This window comes from Pholis gunnellus (genome assembly GCF_910591455.1).
Source record: "Pholis gunnellus genome assembly, chromosome: 12".
Lineage (NCBI taxonomy): Eukaryota > Metazoa > Chordata > Actinopteri > Perciformes > Pholidae > Pholis > Pholis gunnellus.
The window spans coordinates 6,606,617-6,624,165 of record NC_136539.1 but is presented as its reverse complement, the minus strand read 5'-3'; the positions used below and the strand labels follow the sequence as shown (position 1 = coordinate 6,624,165).

The 17,549-nt window shown below is 40.3% G+C and overlaps 1 protein-coding gene across 1 annotated transcript; it reads right to left on the bottom strand.

The window, feature by feature from the left end:
* Positions 1–260: 260 nt before the first annotated feature.
* LOC306703750 (lactase/phlorizin hydrolase-like) lies at positions 261–9,721 on the bottom strand. Its single transcript, XM_079169815.1, has 16 exons — positions 9,712–9,721; positions 8,940–9,017; positions 8,761–8,854; positions 7,712–7,796; positions 6,937–7,615; positions 6,198–6,846; positions 4,434–5,987; positions 4,060–4,328; positions 3,662–3,952; positions 3,374–3,572; positions 2,931–3,133; positions 2,702–2,808; positions 2,472–2,603; positions 2,119–2,342; positions 1,673–1,909; positions 261–1,313 (listed from the first exon to the last, which is right to left on the bottom strand). The coding sequence occupies exons 2-16, from the start codon at positions 9,015–9,017 to the stop codon at positions 946–948; spliced, it is 5,169 nt and encodes a 1,722-aa protein (XP_079025941.1). The 5' UTR covers positions 9,712–9,721; the 3' UTR covers positions 261–945.
* Positions 9,722–17,549: the final 7,828 nt, after the last annotated feature.

Sequence of the window (17,549 nt, the reverse complement as noted above, 5' to 3'; positions counted from 1 at the left end):
CTTGTTTGATGTTCTTTTAGACCAGTTTACCACATCAATGATGGGGAATAACAAATTACTTCCAGCAGGGGTTATTGTCTTCGCTCAAAGCTCCAAAATATTGATCTGATTTTGAAGTCAATCAGAGAATATCCCACAATGCTATATGTTCATTTAGTTAATTTACCTTGGAATTAAGCGTTCATATTATTGACTATACAGTTCAGCCACCATTAACACTAATTGAATCAGAAATGCTACTCAAACAATATATCAGGAGCTTTACTTTTAGTGAACAAAAACATTAGGATTATATTTTTATATAATAAATGTACGTCACATTTAGCCCTACAATAAAACAACTACATTTACTACAGCATCAATGATGACATGTCAAATATACTAAATAACATTACAACTGCAGTGGGACTCATACAATACATTGTTTTTATGATTTTAGTTTGGTTTTATTATCTGTGGCCTGTGACTGAATTGACCGATCCAGTTTGCCAGATAATCAGTGACCCTCATCGTGAAATCAAACAAACATACATTTTTTAAAAGTGTATGACATATGATATAATCGCATTTCTCTCATTGGGGGGTTAAAGATTAAGAGGATCTGAATCTCCTGTGAAACCAAGCATCCAGCAGGATGGATTCAAACCTACAATGACATCTAGTGGCATTAGCTGATCTCTACAGTGTTAATGCTAAAGGCTTGTTTGTAACAGCAGCTTCTGAGAACACATCAGTAGGGTTTAGGAGACCATCTGATTTTGTTTGCAGCTCCTAAATGTTTAACCCAAAGTTTGCTTTTTTTCTCACAAAATATTTATTATGCTTTATTGAGGAACAGAACAGATGTCTTCACTTCTGCGGATCACAATCATGTGTTTCATTCAAGTTACTGCAAGTTGGACTTTGATTACAACTCTGCATTTTTGCAGAATTTCCGTTCCATTTTTATAGATTCAATTTAATGCTTTTCTTGGAATGTTTTTTTGCCTTAAACAAAAAAAAAGACGTACAAATAGCTCCAAACGCTGCAACAATCAGCAGAGCAAATGTGGTGATAAGTCCGGTCTCAGCATCATTGGTAGAGAGCTTCATGCCCAGGAAGCTCACAGCGTTGTCAGATGGAGCGGGCGTGACCGGCGTGACCGGTGTGGTGATCGGCGTGGTGACCGCCGTGGTGATCGACGTGGTGATCGGCGTAGTAACCGGCGTGGTGATCGGCGTGGTGATCGGCGTAGTAACCGGCGTGGTGATCGGCGTGGTGACCGCCGTGGTCATCGACGTGGTGATCGGCGTGGTGACCGGCTCGCTCGTTGCTGTAGAAAAGACACAGGGGTTAATATATATTTTATTTTATATCGTGTGGCAACAGAAAATCTGCTATTCACAAACTCTAAATGTCTACTAATACTGAATGTTGTTTTCCATGAAAGAAATAGTAACATTTTAGGGGAAAATAACGATTATTTGCTCTCTGTCTATACAGTAGGATTTATATTGACACCTCTTGTTAAATACGCTGAAAACAAGACTCCAGGAAGTCGATCCTTTTGTCTAAGAAATAGTCCAGCACATAACCTTTGTACAACCACAACTTCTTGTTTTCTTTAACTTAGGTTTTACGTTTTAATTGGTGAGCTTTAAAGGTACTGGTTGCATCAATTCATCAATTTACCTTCAGGCACAGTGTTCAAACACTCATGGGGTCCCAAGGCGGGGTCCGGGAATCCGTTGCAGTTGATGATGGTGGAGTAGAGGGTAACAGAAGTCTTGGCCAGTCGAGGCAGTTTAGCGTCTGAGTGATTGACGTAGAAAAGGCCAAATCTTTCTGAAAAGCCAGTAGCCCACTCTAGGTTGTCCATCAGAGACCAAGCTGTGTAACCCCGGATATCCACGTTATCTAGCAAGTAAGCTAGGAGGAGAAAATGAACGCCTTTAGGAATGCAAATACACTCTACATTCTTAAGCACAAGAAATTCAGTGTCTTGGTTTGAACATAAAAAGTATTGAAACAGCAAGGTTGCTATGATCCATTACACATCAATCATGTCTTAGATACTTAACATGAGATATTGTCAATGGTCTTTATTATTACATACGATGGGAGTTGTGATTTGATACCTTTCAGCAACTGGTTGATGTACTTTTCATAGTAGTAGCTCCTATGAATATCGTTTAGGTCAATCGGCCCTCGCTCTGACATGCCATTTTCTGTGATGATAATAGGTGGATTTCCATACTCCTCCTTAATGAAGTTCAATATCCTGCGGAATCCAAACGGTGAGACCTTCAGCCAAGATGAGCCTGAATCCAGCCAGGTACGATCAGCAATCGTTCCTGCACCCCTGGGAACATTAATCAGTTAAATGGTTTTATTTCACAAAAATTAAGGTCCATCTTTAGCTCATCACCATGTGATTGTGTTAACTTGCTTCTCCGACTTGGTTCCTGTAGGTATGTTTGTACTTGCTTACCTATCGGCATCATAGTGCTGAAGGTTTCTGTAGTTCACAGGGAACGCCAGGACAGTGGTGTAATGGTTGAACCCAAAATAATCATAGGTACCCTTAATCCTCTTAATCTCCTCAGGAGTGAACTCAGGCAGCCTGGAGAGATTAAATCAAACTAATTAAATGTACCTGATGAATGTAAAACAATTTTCCATTAGTTCTCTTTCTTGCTCTAATGTTGTTTTTTACAATACCGAGACTTTAGCAGACCAGCAGCTAGGCTTCGCTCTCGAACAATTGTCTTCATCATGTTGCTGTAGTCTCCGTTAAATACGGGATGTGCAAACCAGCCAATGTAGAACTGCACAAGGAGACACACAACAGACCTTAACTGCAACTTTCATGTCTATTGTAAAATGTTAAAGAAATGTGCATGCAAAAAAAAGAGTCTGCAAACAGTAACAACAGTAAGTATTTCAGCACCTGCACCACACGTCTTGCAGCATCAATGTCCTCCTGCTTATAGGGATTTCTGGGCTCTGACCAGTCAGAGTTGATGGTGATGGAGATAATTCCTTTCTGTTTGGCCCGGTACTTGTCATTGTAGAGATGCCAGGCCTCAGCATGTGCTTTAAGCAGGCTGTGACCCACAATGTAGGGTAGAGTGCCTGGTCGGAAACTGATCCCTGGACACATACACAAGGAGCAACAGATACATGTTCTAGTTTCTTTAGCTATATAGTATATGCTTCTCACTGTCATTGTTGTTTAGAAAGGTCAAAACTAAGAATTGCTTTCCAGAAAAAACACTCCATGACCATGCAATACTGTTTTGATAAATTGTCACTTTTCAACCTGTATTTCACACCAATGAAGTGAGCATATGATGTAGAGTGTCAGATGAAGAGCAGTACGGAAAAGCATACCTGGAGCAGCCGCCCCATAGCCATGGCCCACATTGGCTATATTGTACGGTTCATTAATGGTGATCCAAAATTTCACTTTGTGGCCAAGACGGCTAAAGATGAGGTCAGCGTAATCCCTGAATTTGACAATAATAGTCTCATTCTCCCAGCCCCCAATGTCCTGCAGAGCTTGTGGAAGGTCCCAGTGGTAAAGAGTAATCTGACAACAAAGGGAAAGCCAGGTTTACAAAGTTAACCAACCCTCCATTGCAAATGCATCATTTCCTGAGAAGCAAGAATTACACATACATGAGGTTGGATGTTTGCAGCAAGCAGTGCATCCACCAGTTTGTGGTAGTAGTTTAGTCCAGCCTCATTGATGTGCTTGGTGGTGCCATCAGGAAGTACCCTCGGCCAGGATATGGAGAAACGATAATGGGTCACCTTAAGTTGCTTCAATATAGCAACATCCTCTTCTACTTTATTGTAACTGTTGCAGGCTATATCGCCATTGTCATCATTGAACACTCGAAGAGGAGTGTGAGCAAACTTGTCCCAGATGCTGAGACCTTTTCCATCCGCTCTCCATCCCCCTTCAATCTTGAGATAAGAAATGCAAAACAGAGTTTTAATTAGGAAAGAGCAGTGTAAGGAATATGCAAATCCCTGATCCAGCATTAATGAAAGGGGCTTCATCAAAAACGTACCTGGTATGATGCCGTTGCAGTACTCCAAATAAAATCTTTGCGGAAATGTCCATGAATAAGCTTCTCATCATCTGGTGTAGGGAAACCATTGTCCTTTATAACTTGGTAGTAGAAATGGGCTGAGTACTTGGGTGTTCTTGGCCGGTTTGGGTTAGTGAAGTCCACATGGTGCAGCCCAAATCCAACTTTGTACCCATTAAGCCACTCAAAAGAGTCCATGAGCGATGTTGCTATGTATCCTTTCACCTTCACCCCATCAAGGTCATAGGCTGTTATTAAAACATACACACACAAATAAATGATCAAGACTAAAAATCTGAACAGTCGTGATAATCATATAATTTATCTTCACAAATGTATTTACATCGGTGTACCTTTCAGAGCCTCGTCAATGTAGGTCTTGTAATAAAACACTCTGGCAGAGTCATCCCAAGTTGTCTTTGATTCTGTAGCTACTCCATTCTCAGTAATGTAAACCTCTGGTTCTCCATACTCCTCTTTGATCCAGTTGAGGAGTCTTCTCAAGCCCCATGCTACAGCTCTCTGGTTACTGATGGCAGTAGTTGGTGAATCATTTTCCTCTGCTTCTGACAAGTCCCGGTCATATTCATAGGATTGAGGGGAAAGCCTCAAAGTAGCATGGCGTGCAATCTTTGTAGTGTAATGATTTACACAGAACATGTCAGCAGTTCCTTTGATGAGGGTCTTTTCTTCTTCAGTGAAGGAAGGTAGTCTTGTCTCTGAAAGGCCTTGGAGTTCACTCTTGTTTCCAACTTGCCACTTCATTGCATCTGGATAGTCGCCATTCTTGAAAATGGGGTGTGCAAACCAACCTAGTTGGAACTGCAGAGCGCGGTCAGCAGCCACCACCTCACGAGGAACATTAACATCTTTAGGTTCGATCCAATCAGCATTGAGGACTATGGATACTCGACCACTTTGGGATTTGCGATGCTTATCGTCATATGTGTGGTAAGCCTTGGCGTGTGCCTTTATAAGGTTGTGTGCAACTGTGTATGGTGCAATTCCTGGATTCTTAACATTTGGTGGGATCTGTCCAAGGCCATATCCTAACCACGCAATTGTGTGAGGCTGGTTAAAGGTCATCCAAAATTTCACTCTGTCTCCAAAGGTGGCAAAGCAGAAGTCACAAAAGTCATCAAAAATGTTAATCATCTCTACATTTTCCCAGCCACCAAGGTCTTGCAAAGCTTGAGGAAGGTCCCAGTGGTAGAGAGTCACCATGGGAGTGATGTTATATGCTAAGAGACCATCAATTAGTCTATTGTAGTAGTCAACACCTTTCTGGTTTTGGGAGGTAAGCCGACCATCGGGAAAGATCCTGGACCAGGACAAAGAGAATCTGTATGAATTCACCCTTAGAGCTCGCAGCATGTAGAAGTCTTCTTCAAGTCTGTGGTAGCTGTCACAAGCCACATCCCCATTTGCATTTGCAGGAATACTGCCAGGTTTGTGGGTGAATGCATCCCAGACGCTGGGCCCCTTCCCATCAGCATTCCAGCCACCTTCAATCTGGTAAGATGAAGATGATACTCCCCAACTGAAGCCTTGTGGGAAAGTGCCATAGTGGTAGAGTTTTCTCTGAAAATTGGTTTGGTTGGAGAATTTCCTCCAAACTTTCCTGGCTTGGGATGGGACGGTTGAAGGCGGGATAGGGGAATTTTTATTCGACTCTTTGTTTTTCAGTTCCGGTACATTAAAGAAGAGTTTGTTGGGAGCAAAACCGTTTTTCTCAATAACTTTGGAGTAAAAGTAGGCTGACTGCTTTGGAGTCCTGGGCCTGTCAGGCAGGTCAAAGTTGACATGGTGTAGTCCAAAACGTTCACTGAAGCCTTGTGGACCTTCAAAGCCATCCATGAGTGACTGGACCGTAAACTGCTGCACATTTACTGCATCCAAATGTATAGCTGTTGAGAGAATAATGACTCTCAGTGACTAAAACACTTTTATGTCAAGTTCGAAAAAGTTAAGACTAGAAAAGAAATGCATAACCAAGTATTTAAAAAGTTTAAGCCACAACAACATACACAAGTTAACAAATAATGGCTGAAGGAATATTACCAATGTTTGGGGGAAAATATGTAATTACAAATGTGCAACTATTTTCAACAACCTACCCTTCAGGGCTTCGTTGATGTAACTCTTCATGTACTCTATTCTACCGGTGTCATTGAGAGTGTCCCCAGAGTGCTCAGTAGGCATACCATTCCCAGTTATGTGGATAGGCACTTTGGTAACATTCAAATATTCTATGGAAATGTAGTTAAGAAGTCTTCTGAGACCCCAAGGTGTAGAATAGATCCATTCAGAAGCTGTAGAAGACCATGAAGGGTCCACATGTGCCTGGAAGTTACCCACCCCCTCAGGACCAGGGGTACAGCCACCAACACTGTTGTTGACCAACCGGGAGGTATAGTGGTTTAATCCCAAGAAGTCAGCTGTTCCATGTATCCTCTGGCTCTCTTCAACAGTGAAAACTGGAAGTCTTGCAGGCTCAGATAGGGGACACTCATTTCTTTTCTGTTCAATCTGAGTCTTGAGTGTTGGAGGATAATCTCCATTTACAAATATAGGATGTGCAAACCAGCCTAGCATGAACTGCAGGTAGCGATCTGCAGCTGCTATTTCTTCAGGTCTGGAGGGGTCCATGGGCTCAGCCCAGTCAGAGTTCAATGCAATGCCCACTTTCCCTCCTTGTGCCTTCCTGTACTTGTCATTGTAGACATGCCAAGCCTCAGCATGAGACTTGAGCATATTGTGAGTGGCCTGTGAAGGCAAAATAAATAGTGATGTAAATGTATAAGAATACAAATTAATTTGTGAATATTTATATTATCATTAGACCATTGCCCTCACCTGATAGGAGGCAACCACATAGTCTTTGACTGCAGGGGGATGCTCACCAGTGCCATACCCAGCATGGCTCACCACCCAGGGGCTACTGAATGTGTTCCATGTCTTGACCCTGTCTCCAAACCTGGAGAAGCAGAAGTCTGCGTAGTCCTTGAAGGCTTCAACAATGGAAGCGTTGGTCCATCCACCATAGTCCTGGAGTGTCTGGGGCAGATCCCAGTGGTAGAGAGTGACAACAGGTTGTATGCCAGACTCAATGAGAGCGTTAATCAGCTTGTCATAGTAGAGAGCCCCTTTCTCAAATCGGCTTCCCCGGTGGCCTGAGGGGAAAATACGTGCCCAGGAGATGGAAAACTGGTAGGTGTTGACATGAAGACCTCGCAGGAGGTAGACATCATAATCCACCTTGTGGTAACTGTCACTAGCTAGATCAGCTGTCTGATTGGCAAATGCTAGGCCGTCATGACCAAAACGGTCCCAAATGGTCTCTCCCTTCCCACCTTCTGACCAGCCTCCCTCAACCTTGAAGGACTCACTGGAAGTAGCCCATTGGAAGCCTGACGGGAATGATTCATTGAGGAAAAGGTCTCGTTCTCTTATGGTCTGGGCCCCAAACTTATTCCACACATTCTGATAACTGTTATTAAATATTTTAATTCTATTGTAGTACGAAATACCATGACTGTTGGAAAAGAGGACATAAAACAGTGTAAACATATGAGAAACAGGTTTTGTCAGTATATATGAAACTGTATATATCACCAAGAAAAACTGTTACCTGGTTGGGACGTCCTCCATGTCCAGCTTACCCAACATATCCATCATGTCACATCCCACAATATTCAGGTTATTGTTCAATAAGGCTGTGATGAATGCAAGACAAAGTTACTAACAGTTATATGATCAACATTAATAAAATATGTAGAATTACAGCTAATTAGCTAAACTCAAAGTACAGCTGAGGCTGCAGGGAATGTCATTAGCTTGGCAGGTATTTGGTTTTAAGTCAAAGTATTGGAAAAAGTGATATTCCTACTTGAAGATAAAAAGTTAGAGAATCACTTTTTTAAAAGATTTTATCCTGAGGGGGAAATGCATGTCTGTACCAAATGTAATTTAGGCATCTGCTTTAAACTCTGCATCAAACCAATTTAGTTGCCACATTACAGTGGGAAACAATAGGTATTGCCTGCTAAACACATTGTGTTGTGTTTTATGCATTAACTTATAAAGAGCAAAGGAAGTCCTCCGGCTGTGCTCCACCATGAATGTGATTTTCCTTGTAAAACTTTACCGGACCATAACAAGAAGAATTTACACTCGTCAATGACATATGATAACACTCCCATGTTTATTGTATTGTAAAAGTTAATGATAATGCAATTTACAACAGGCTAGCCTTGATCTGTTTGATCAGTAAAAACAGATTATGTTGATTATTATGCTACAAATTTTCAACTTTATGCACAATGCACTTACTGTAGCCAGAACTCAACACAAAATAACAGAACACGAAGGTAACATAATATTGATTCATATTTGAACAGCGCTGCCTAGTTTGATCTGAGTTCCCAACCTATGTGAGCAGTGATTGGCAGCTGCGTCAGAGACTTCTCGACTCTGATTGTTTGTTTTCCTTGGTTGATTCTTGCAAATTGCAAAAATCACTAAGAGGACGCAAAGGAACCTGATTGTTTTACAGATTATCCATCTCATGTACTAAGGAAATAGTGACAGGTTCAGCAAATATGACAAAAATAACCTTTACGGTTATATGAACAATACTGTATAACAGAATCATATTAAGTAAGCTATAATGAAATTTACCTTGCAAGAAATTGCCAAGAAGCTGGTATTGACTGTCGGGACAACCATGAAGAGTCACCTCGTATATCAGGATAGGCAGGTCCCCGCTTGACATCTACAACATAACATGCATGTGGCTGCAGTGTGAAACAAAATATGAAATGCAATGTGAAAAGAAACACCTTTTATTGTTTTCTTACCTGTAAACTGCTCAGCTCTTTTGCAAAGTTTGATGCAGAGGCACAGTTGTATTCAATGTGCACTGACAAGAAATCCATCTGTTCAAAATAGCAGACGCAGCACTGTATGTTATCCCACTCATGTATGTTAATGAAAAAAAGGTGCTTGTTTAATTTGTATTGCCATGAGTTCCGCTTTGACATACCATTGCATAAGACACCAGCCGGCCAATTTGTGAAATAGCTGTATACCAGTTATTTTGCGATGAATGTGTGTAAGAGTGCAGATACAAGCATGGGCAACAAGTTGCTGACACGGAATCTTTGAGCATTAATTACCAAAGAGTTAAGATAAGAAGAGATATAAAAAACAAGTTGAAATGCTCATAATACACTTTGGAATATGCTGAAACAAATACAGAAAATAAGACACGAACAAGACCATACCAAGATGATACCATCACTTCTTGATGGAGGAAGAGTGACAGGAAAGATACAAGAAGGTCGAAATAACTGTAAGTCTTTTGTTGCAGTCCGTCCCTTTCATACACACAACCACTAATATACTCGTTTTTACATTTTAGGTTCACAGGGAGATGTGACAAAATGTAAGCTTCAAATAAATGAGCAAACATAATATTAAGGTGAATATGACGAACCACTTCTTTTGATATTGATTTACTATTCTCAAATGGTTTTCATTTAGAGCCTTATAGCAATAGCACTTGAAGTAAATTATATAGAGAAAGAATATGTTTAAAAGATACATAAGAGAACAAACAATGCATCTTACTGGAGATGAACCTTTGATCTGGGGAAGAATTGGAGCATCACTAGCTCTCAGTCCGATTGACAGACGTCTCCCTGTAAAAATTGAAGCATAAAGGCACTCTGAACACAATGTATTCCAAGGACCCTCGGCCCTCTTTCAATGAGGATATTTTGACAAAGCACAAATACATTTCACAGCTGTGCAGTGAAATGCATGCTTAGATTATTGTATTGATCTCACCTGCATTGAGATATGCATGGCAATCTACACATATAATCTGTGTCATAAATAATGGGGTAAAGTGTAAGGATTATCAGTTTGTCGTAAAGTACTCCTTTTTACATTTCTCAAAACCCATTGAAAAGACAATACCTCATAATATATTAGTGATTACATTATATATGAAATTGTTATGCTTGACAAAAAATAATTCATGCTCTTGTTTTGTATCAAAAGATTGTAACAAATAACCAATCCTGTAAAAAAGGACATAAATAAATCAACCAAATCTCTCCTCCTTCTCTATTACCTTTGTCAGGAAACTGTTGATGGTAGATCTGGTAAATGTTCTTGTTGAGCTGGAGGATATTTTGCAGAGCAGGCTGCCCGTCATGCCAAACATCACCCAAGTCACTCAGTGTCACCCATGAGTGTGCTAGTGCTCCAAACTCCCCAAAGGCAAACTCTGCATACCGCTGAAACATCTCTACCAGCTCCTGGCTCTCCCAGCCTCCATACCTTGATCTAAGAGTGTCTGGCACTGTGGATCCATGAAGGACGACCAGAGGCTGAAGGCCCACCTCCAGCAGCTGTTTCAGCAGGGTCTGGTAACAGGTAACCACAACCTGCTGCGGTTGGCTGGGAAGGCCGGTAGGTAGGAGTTGAGCCCATGACAGAGGCACTTTGAAGTGGGTCACCCCTCTGTTCTTGAGGTACTCAAAGTTCTGTTTAAAGCCTGGAGGTATGGGATGACTGCAGTCAAACGCATCCTTCCCCGTATTGCCTGAGCTTCTCACCAGCTGCTTTGCCAGAGGGCCTGCAACAAGCAGGAAGTCCTCTTGTCCAGTCTCCTCACTGCTCCGGCAACCATACAGACAAAAAACGAACAGAAATGCAACCCTCAATAGGTACTTCATTCTGGCTTCAAAAGGATGGACTCATATTATCCACTGATTTCCAAGTGCTTTAAAGCTATTCTGTTAACTTCTTATTGCATTGTTACACAATTAAGAGATGGATATCACAGCCAAGTGGTGCATATTACGGTGTTTTATTGCAGCACTGTGATACGGTCAGGAAGACTCTGGACTCGCACATGTCAAGTGATAAGTGCATCCCTCTCTTGTGCTCATGTTTGAGGACCGTGAAATATGTTGTAACAACATGCTTTGTGAAAATGTAAATTTCTATGCCAGCATGCAGAGTCTGAGAGAGAACATAACATATTTTAGATTGGAACCGACATAAGTAGGAAATACATCTTGGGAGCCAAAATAAAGGAACCTACATTTGCAATGGAATCTGTCACACCAGCTAATCGTGTTAGTTATAGACCAACTCAAACATGTGACAGCTATTACAGTATCCATCATAAACTCTTATCAGCAATGTTTTTGCTGATAAGAAAAAGTGTTAAATAATCTGAGAACACGTACTAGACTCCATATCATTTTGATAGAATAACACAAATGCACAGAAGGCCATCATGCCTTTTCATATGCTGTTTGAGTCTTGCGTGATTCCAAACCACTTTGGAAATGTAAAGCACATCTGCACAAACTATACATGGATCACTGTGGTCGACTGAAAGGGGAACAATGACCCCCATAGAGCAGTGAGTTTTCTCTCTGTTTTGATGTAATTCTGCAATATGATATTAATTACATTGTAATTATGTGTTTTCCTTGATGCCCTCTGTATTTTTCAGAAAATTAATTGGATGTTACAAATGATGCACTGATGTTTTTTAATGCTGTTGTGAAACACTTTGTAACATTGTTAAGAAAAGTGATATCCAAATAAACAAAATAAATATTATATATTAACATTATATTTTATTATTATATTAATGTCTGTATTGAATCCATAAAATCTTACAGTGATAAAAACACTTTTTTTAATCCATAATATATTGAATTTGATGGCCATGAAAGTTCAAAATTCCAGCAATATTCTAGCAATATGAAAATGAGTTGGTTAATTGTGACAAAAATAAAAAGGGATATTATACCACACTGTTTGACATCATAATACAAGTCAAAAACACAACAAGTGATGCACACAAACGCAATTAAAATGCACAATACGTAGTTTAACGGACAGCAGTGGTTTAGCAAATTTACAACAATTAAAATTGAACACATATATTACATACTATAAACAGTCTCTCTATAGACATTTAAAGGTGCAATGTGTAGTACCTGGCCACCTGCTCCAAACAAATCTGCTCAGAAATTCACCTCTACTACTGCTGAAACTCCAAGAGCCAGTCAAAATAACACCGCTATCTCATGTGTATCATATCTTCATGTGTGGCGTCGGCATATAGTTTACGTCAGCCATCTAAGTATACTGTCCCCTTGTCCTTGGGTTTGCACTGGCTGAATTCAAGCTTTATCTTTTTCGGGAATTTCATCCTTGACCTCTACACATTTTCTTCTGTTTTTTTTTTAAACCTTTTATCAAAGATCTCTTCTGCCTCTTGTTTGACCCTTTGTTTTATTTATCAGGATCATTCAAGGCTGTGACCACTCTTACCAAACACGTCATAAAGTATCACAGCAGTTTGGACCCCTGCATACAGTAGTGTCAATGAGGAAACTCTGGTCTGACTGAAAGTTCAAGCTCGTAAACAGCGGCGCTATAAAGGTTTAGCCATCCAATGGTTCATTCAGTCCCCATGCACTCAGACAATATGGTGTCACTGGGGAAACTTCTCTCCCTGTTTGTGATCACTGTGTATGGCTGCATGTGCCATAAACATGATCAGCATCACCAGGCCATGTTTCTTGCAGGTCCTGTGACCGATGAACAGATGAGGGGCCTGTATGACTGCAGTCATCCCATACCTCCAGGCTCTAAACAGAACATTGAGCACCTCCAGAACAGAGGGGTGACCCACTTCAAAGTGCTGCTTTCATGGGCTTACCTCCTACCTACAGGCTTCCCCAACCGACCGCAGCAGGCTGTGGTTACCTCTTACAAGACACTGCTGAAACAGCTGCTGGAGGTGGGCCTTCAGCCTCTGATCGTCCTTCATGGATCCACAGGACCAGACACTCTTAGATCAAGGTATGGAGGCTGGGAGAGCCAGGAGCTGGTAGAGATGTTTCAGCTGTATGCAGAGTTTGCGTTTGGAGAGTTTGGGGGGATGGCAGACTCCTGGGTGACACTGAGCAGCTTGGAAGAGCTGAGGGGTGTTGAGCTGCAAAATGCTCTTGATGCACACACCGCAGCCTACCGCCGTTACCACCAACTGTTTCCTGGCAGAGGTAGGAGATCAATTGTATTGCATAATGCATCGAGCTTGGATAATATAAGTGGAGAGCTGAAGATTGTTGTGTAAAGTATTACGTTTTTAGAAAAATTTAGAAATATCTGGTCAATCATTTTGCATGTATGGTATTATCTTTTATTTTTCCTTACAAGTTTCCCAATTAAGTAGCCTGAAGTAAGAAAAGATAATCCACACTGTATGATGCACATGTTTTCTCCATAAAATTATTGAAGCTTTACAAATGCTGCACCAGAACATCAAATAGAGATGTCTTGCACAAGATTTTATACACATTTACTTGATGTATTTGTAGTTCTTTAAAACATATACACCAATAATGTCCTGTCAGTTTCCTTTGTGTAATTTATTACAGTATGTACAATATAATCATCATGACCAAGTAGAGTTACTTTGGCATGTCATCTTATTTTGGAAGTGTTTTATCTTATCTTCTGTTGTAGATGGCAGAGCTTGATATGATAATGCTTTCCATATCTGTTCACCACACCAAAGGTCATGATAAGGAAATGGATTAAAACTTAACTAACTTGTCATGTGTTTCAGATGGAGGAGTATCAGTTGGGGTAAAGGCCAGTGAAGTCTCAATCCTCAGTGACACTCAACGACTGGTGAGATCACATTGTCAAACAGAACATAGGCACATTATTTAAAGAATAAATGCAATGCAATATGTTAGTATAACTATGACATAACTTCTATAATTACATAAAGCTGTACGACAACATTCATTTCATTGTAATGTCTTTTTTTTACATCCAGCCCCACTTAAACATGTGTTTGTGTGTCAGCAATATTCAGATTTCCTTTCTATCAAAATTCAATATGACTGCACTGCTGGACAAAACCTGACTGAGGAACTGAAACGTGTTTTGGTAGGTACAGTCTTCAGCTGTATAGATAACAAATTGCAACCCTTATACTATCATATTCTGGGAATTCTGTTACATGCTCTTGTGTTGAACATCAAAGTTTTCTTGTAGGGAAGGTTTGGAGACAAACCCATTCGTCAACTGTTCTCATCTGTTCCTGTCCCAAATCTTTAAAAAGACAAGTGAGATACTTATGCCTTTCCTGTCAAAAATACAATTGATTAATTTGTGATCACAGTAATGTTGTCACATTGAGTCCTTTATGTATATGCTTTATATGATAAATTACATTTATGATACATTGTTATAATTTTACAGTGCTGAGCCATGAAGAGCAAAATAATGGTTCCTATGTAGTGCTGTATTTGAAAATGTGGGACATTGATAGCTTCTAGTTGTAGTATCAAATTCATCAAGAAAAGATATTTTCACCATGACTATACAATTTGCCCCCAAATGGTAAAAAAAATCACCTGTCGGAAATATATGTTGAACAAATTTCCTCTCCTCGGTTTCTCAGGTGATCCTGTACCACTGGGACCTCCCCCTCGCTCTACATAAAGAAGGAGGTTGGGAGAATGAAACAATTGTCCAGAAATTCAGAGGTTATGCTGATGTTTTATTCAGCCGACTTGGAAGCAGGGTGAAGTTCTGGATCACTCTAAATGAACCCTACATTGTAGCCAACCTTGGCTATGGATATGGTACCTTTGCTCCAGGTAATCAAGCAAGTTTCTCTTGAGATACGTTCAATATTAACACACTTTTATATAAATCCGCACTGCTGATGTTTTTAAATCTATAGAAATGACATACATTCCCATTTTTGAGTCATATCATTTGTAACTCATCATTGCATGTGAGAAACATTTACAAAGATAACCAAAGATCTCATTTTAAACCATAAAAAAAAAAAAACATTGGTTACTAATGGTTTTAAATGTCCTTTATTGGAAATCTTTACAATGTACAATGACGAATTACTTGAATCTTAATAAAGTCTCAAATGTTTCAGGCATTGTAGTAAGCAGTATATTGCAGCTCACAACCTGATCAAAGCCCATGCTGAGGCCTGGCACCTCTACAATGACAAGTACCGCTCACAACAGGGTGGCATCATCTCCATCACCATCAATTCTGATTGGGTGGAGCCAAAGAACCCATATAAGCAGGAGGATGTGGATGCAGCCGAGCGCTACTTGCAGGTAGACGAACAAATGTTGACACCAGAACTGGGTCATCCACTTTATACAGGTTTTCCCACCCTAATGCACCTCATTAATCACATATCATGTCTGATATATTATCTCTGCAGTTCTTCATTGGCTGGTTTGCCCATCCAATCTTCAATGGCGATTATCCTGACTTAATGAAAGCAATCGTTCGGAAAAGAAGCCTTGCTGCAGGTCTCCCTAAATCACGGTAAATTATAAATATTGACTACATAACTGGGGTCGAAGCCTACATCAATAAATGCATTCTGTCATACTCAATCTCCATTTCAACCACTAATTTTCTTTATTTGTTTGAGAAATTGCTTTAAAAAGTATGCACTCTACGTAACAGATGGATATTAGAGTAAACCTTTAATGTTTATGGAGAAATGCTTGATTGGGTTTTGAAAAGATTCTTGTTTCAATTAAGGCTTCCTGAGTTCACGCCTGACGAAATCAAGAGGATCAAAGGGACCCACGATTACTTTGGCTTCAACCACTACACCACAGTTCTTTCATACCCAGTTGATTTGGGAAATCAACAGGATTATGAAGGTGATCGGTGGGTTGGAATTTTAAATATGACTTTCTTTGTACCTCACAGTACCTGAGCAGAAGATTGGTGACACACGAGCAGTACATTCCATACTCAGTTTAGCTGCTTGTATAAATGAGAACACAAAGTAATAATGTCCATTCCATTATCCAGGGGTACGGGAACCACCCATGACCGCACCTGGATTGACTCTGGCTCCTTCTGGCTAAAGATCACTCCACTTGGATTTAGGAAAATACTCAAGTTCATCAAGGATGAGTATGGAAACCCACCTGTCTATGTCACAGAGAATGGGATCTCAGAACGAGGAGAAGTGAACTTGAATGACATCCACAGAAAGCACTACTACGAAAAATACATTAACCAGGCCCTGAAAGGTACCACGTATTTGATGGATTTATGGGAATTTCATCAATCAACTTATTTTGCATACCTTACGTTCAAATCGTATGTGTTTAAAGTCTATAAGAGATCTTATTTAGCCATTTTTAAAAGTTTATGTACGCATTTTAAACCTAGCCATTACTGTTGATCTTTCAGCCCATGTTCTGGATGGAGTTGACCTGAGAGGCTATACAGCCTGGTCATTAATGGACAACTTTGAGTGGGCCGCTGGCTATTCCGAGCGATTTGGGCTTTTCTACGTGAACCGCTCTGACCCCACCTTTCCTCGCTTCCCTAAAAACTCTGCTTCTCGCTACGCCTCCATCATCACCTGCAATGGCTTCCCAGACCCGGCCCATGAGTGTCTGAACCCTGAACCTGAAGGTAACGTGATTCTAAGTTCACAGATTCAAAAACAATGGAATCGTTGTTTCTTTCCGTAGATTGTGGACACACTCAAGCATGGAAAATATTAGATTACATGAATAAATCATTACATTTCCCTTGTGCCCCCACTGCGACCACACACAAGAACACTGTACAGACAACTGTCCCTATTCTCCCCCTGGACATGGTGGATTTCTTGGGTCTGGAGCTTTCCCCTCATGATGCTGAAGTTGCACTTTATGTCACCTTTGTAATTCTTCTTGTAAGTGTACTTGGTGTCATCTTTATCGTACATGGTCTCCTGAAAACAAGAAGGAAGTTGAAGAGAGCAGCGGTGGAATCCGTTAAGATGGAGAGAATGTGAGGAGAGTTTTGGAAAGAAGGTAAAAATCTCCTTAAACAGGCACATTTTTTTTGGCAGCTTTTCTGGGTCCAGATTATGCACAACTGGCTTGTTGATACATGAATGAACTATTTTGGTGCTGGATGAATGAAACTCAATATATTTTCTTTTCCGATTCTTACAATCAATCTACCGCTATTTTAATAGTATTTATCTTATTGGTACACCTTAAGATAATGGCATCATTTTAAGAGTATACAAAAATGTGTAAATAAATATACCCCAAAAGATTTTAAGTTAGTGAAATAAAACAACTTAAAGGCCGTGGACTCTAATTTAATAGACAAAATCAAGCAGATCGGTGCCTTTACTTCTTGCCATACAAAAATAATTTTGGATTATGGGGTATGTCACCTAGTTTTTCAATGTAATGTTGTAATCATTGCTGCTTTTGTGTTTCCAATATTTGTCAATATAAATAAAGACTATACCTGTGAGGTTTGCGTCACTGTCAATGAATGACCTCTGGGTGGCGCCAGTAAATCATTTTCTATGTGGACACTTGACTTGACGCTGCTGGTGCTAAAAT

Excerpts from the sequence above, each read along its gene's own strand:
- LOC306703750 (XM_079169815.1), bottom strand. The coding sequence starts at position 9,017 with ATGGATTTCTTGTCAGTGCACATTGAATACAACTGTGCCTCTGCATCA. Across the intron at positions 8,855-8,939 it reads AAGAGCTGAGCAGTTTACAG|ATGTCAAGCGGGGACCTGCC; the intron begins GTAAGAAAACAA and ends GTTATGTTGTAG. Across the intron at positions 4,329-4,433 it reads CATTGACGAGGCTCTGAAAG|CCTATGACCTTGATGGGGTG; the intron begins GTACACCGATGT and ends TTTTAATAACAG.